The 3,039-nt window shown below is 36.7% G+C and overlaps 1 protein-coding gene across 1 annotated transcript; it reads left to right on the forward strand.

The window, feature by feature from the left end:
• Positions 1-757: 757 nt before the first annotated feature.
• On the forward strand, positions 758-1,923 carry LOC143085043 (serine dehydratase-like). The gene has a single exon (XM_076261183.1). It carries the CDS (start codon positions 850-852, stop codon positions 1,828-1,830), a length of 981 nt encoding a protein of 326 aa, XP_076117298.1. The 5' UTR covers positions 758-849; the 3' UTR covers positions 1,831-1,923.
• Positions 1,924-3,039: the final 1,116 nt, after the last annotated feature.

Here is a 3,039-nt window from a genome sequence, read left to right on the forward strand (position 1 = left end):
AATTATAATTAATATGGAAATTTCCCCACATACAATTCTGCTTCAAAACTTCAACACTTACACTGTAGCCTGCCGTCATACAGTTACTTTTAAGACTATTGGCGGATGATAGATCTAAATACGCATGACATAGTTGCCACTGGACATTAAGCAATCAGCATTTAAAAGTTAATAATGTGTTGCAAATTTAGCTTGCAATTATGCTTAAAATAAAAAATAACCGGCGTTATTAACAGTGAAGCGCCGTGAAAATATCCAAAACATTATAACATGTAATTACATTTTAAGTTGTGAAATACCTCTGTCGGAACCTTATATAAAAAAATCATTAAAACCGCTGCAAGTATTAATGCTTTACAATTTGAAGGACACTCGGGGCGGAGAATAGACACGTTTTGGGGTATCGGACACGTTTGGGAAGGGGGATGGATACGTTTTGGAGTGTTACATGTATGTGTGTAAAACTGTTATTCATTGAAATTTGCAACTTTTATCTTCGTAACGTGACCTTATATATATTAAAAATCTCATATTTGATCTTTATTCGATCTATTATTTTGCGATTCCAATCATTTACGTAATAAAACAAAACGTTTTGTAATATAAATATTTTTTTGCCATTTCTCTGATTTTTTTTTTAACTTTAATACATGTAAACACCCTGACGGTCTTTCAAATGCAACACTTTTTAAAGCGGTCAATTCGGGTCGTAAAACTAACAGATCTAATCCGAAGTTATTCTAATATTAGTCACATCATTGTTTACCTCACATGTTTTGTGTACCTTTGATCAACAAATATCAACTATATCGACAATTCGGCATACTTTTAAAGCTTTAAATCAATACGATGAATTCGCATGATTTATCACCCGGATCAAAACTTCACTTACAAACACCAACAGTGTTAAGTCCGTCTATATCAAAACTAACAGGATTTTCAGTTTACCTAAAACTAGAAAATATTCAGATACCTGGATCTTTTAAAATACGTGGCATTGGAAATTTGTGCCAAAAAGCAAAGGAAAGTGGATGTAAACGTATTGTCTGTGCTTCAGGAGGAAATGCCGGACTCGCCGCTGCATATGCTGCCAAGCAGTTAGGTTTACCTGCTACCATAGTCTTGCCAACGAGCACCCCACAGTTCGTAGCTGACAAACTGAGAGAAAACTTCTCGGCTGAGGTACTTTATCATGGCAGCATGTGGGACGAAAGTAATAAACATGCTTTAGAACTGTCAAAAGATCCCGATTGTGTTTACATTCACCCATTTGACCATCCGGATATTTGGGAAGGCCATTCGACAATCATTGCTGAATCATCAGTACAGCTTGGATTCAAACCAGACTTGGTGGTGACCTGTTGTGGCGGAGGGGGCTTAATGAATGGATTATTACAAGGTATGTGGAAGGAGGGCTGGAATGATGTACCATTGTTAGTAATGGAGACTGACGGAGCCGACAGTCTTAATGCTGCTGTCAAGGCAAATAAACTTGTAACCTTGCCCGGTATAACCAGTGTTGCCAAATGTCTTGGCGCCTGTACTGTTAGTGCTACATCGCTGGAATACTGCTCTAAACATAAAGTTATTTCCTCAGTGGTGGACGATAAGGAAGCCGTTAGCGCCTGTTTACGTTTTGCAGACGATCACAGAATGCTTGTGGAACCGGCGTGTGGAGCTACATTAGCCGCCGTGTATAGTGGAGTTATTGAGAAACTTCAGAAAGGTGGTGAACTAGGACATATTAATTCTGTTTTAGTTGTAGTTTGTGGGGGGAGTGGTGTTAGTCTTAACGAACTTCAGAAATGGAAAGAACAATTTAGTCTATGAATTATTTATGATTGTTAATAATTTTTCAAATAAACAATGAACAGTATTAGCCATGCTAATTCATCTGTGTCAATAAATTAAGTAAATGATTTGTTTTGTGTTAATGTCTTGCATAACAGTCCTCCAATTGCATCCCTTTTGTAAGAAAACAGTGGAAAGTTTTCTTAGATCTAAACTAGATGAATTGTATTTATATACGCGCAGTTACGTGACGAATTTTGGTATAACGTTGTCCGTCTGTCCGTCCGTCCGCCCATCCGTTCGTCCGTATGTCCAGCTTCAGGTTAAAGTTTTTGGGCAAAGTAGTTTTTAATGAAGTTGAAGTCCAATCAACCCGAAACTTAGTACACATGTTCCAGAGGTATGATCTTTCTAATTGCCAAGTTAGATTTTTTCACCCAATTTCACGGTCCATTGAACATGGAAAATGATAGTGCGAGTGGGGCATGTTGGACACATTCTTGTTTGTAGATTTTTCAAAGTCCTTAAACTTCTATTGCATTCTCACATATTTAATACATTACCATTCCAGTGTTTTCGCAATAGTTATTAATTTTGACATAGGAATGAAGATTTGAACATAATTTAAAATGAAAATCTTAAGAGATTTTTTAGTATTACTAATTGTATATTGTGCATACGGACAGACGCACGTCCATATACACTCGGAAATAAATGATAGTTCTGCCAGAAGAAATGTTTAATGTGATTTGATTAAAAGGGTTCTTTGTTGGCAATATTAGTAATTGATGACTCTGTAGCAGCCTATACCACATAGTAAGCCCTAAAAGGCCTTGGCATGACAAAATGAGCGGTGTTATGGACTAAAGATTAGTTGTTGAATTTAACGGTGCCACAAGACTACAATGTATTAAACAGACCGATAGACAGACAGATGCGATAAATGTAGTAACTTCGTTTACATGTTGAGACCACCAAACTCCACATATAGTGTAGTTCAATGTTGACGCTGCCGAATTTGTACTGCATTTAAGTTTCAAGTTGATGTCACCACAACTTCATGAAAGACTAAGGTATACAATGTCTATATAGATAATGATTTGCGCCGATCTAGGATCATTGTACTTTTTGCCATACTATTTATTTCCATGTTCAGTTCACCGTGAAATATGACAAAACCGTAATTTAAGATTTTACAGATGCGCAGACAATAAAACAAGCCAATGGCTTCTTTTATTGTATACGGGG

Source organism: Mytilus galloprovincialis, chromosome 8 (assembly GCF_965363235.1).
Source record: "Mytilus galloprovincialis chromosome 8, xbMytGall1.hap1.1, whole genome shotgun sequence".
NCBI classification, from domain to species: Eukaryota; Metazoa; Mollusca; class Bivalvia; order Mytilida; family Mytilidae; genus Mytilus; species Mytilus galloprovincialis.

What these genes read in the sequence shown, in the direction of transcription:
- LOC143085043 (XM_076261183.1), top strand. Translation starts at nt 850, where the DNA reads ATGAATTCGCATGATTTATCACCCGGATCAAAACTTCACTTACAAACA.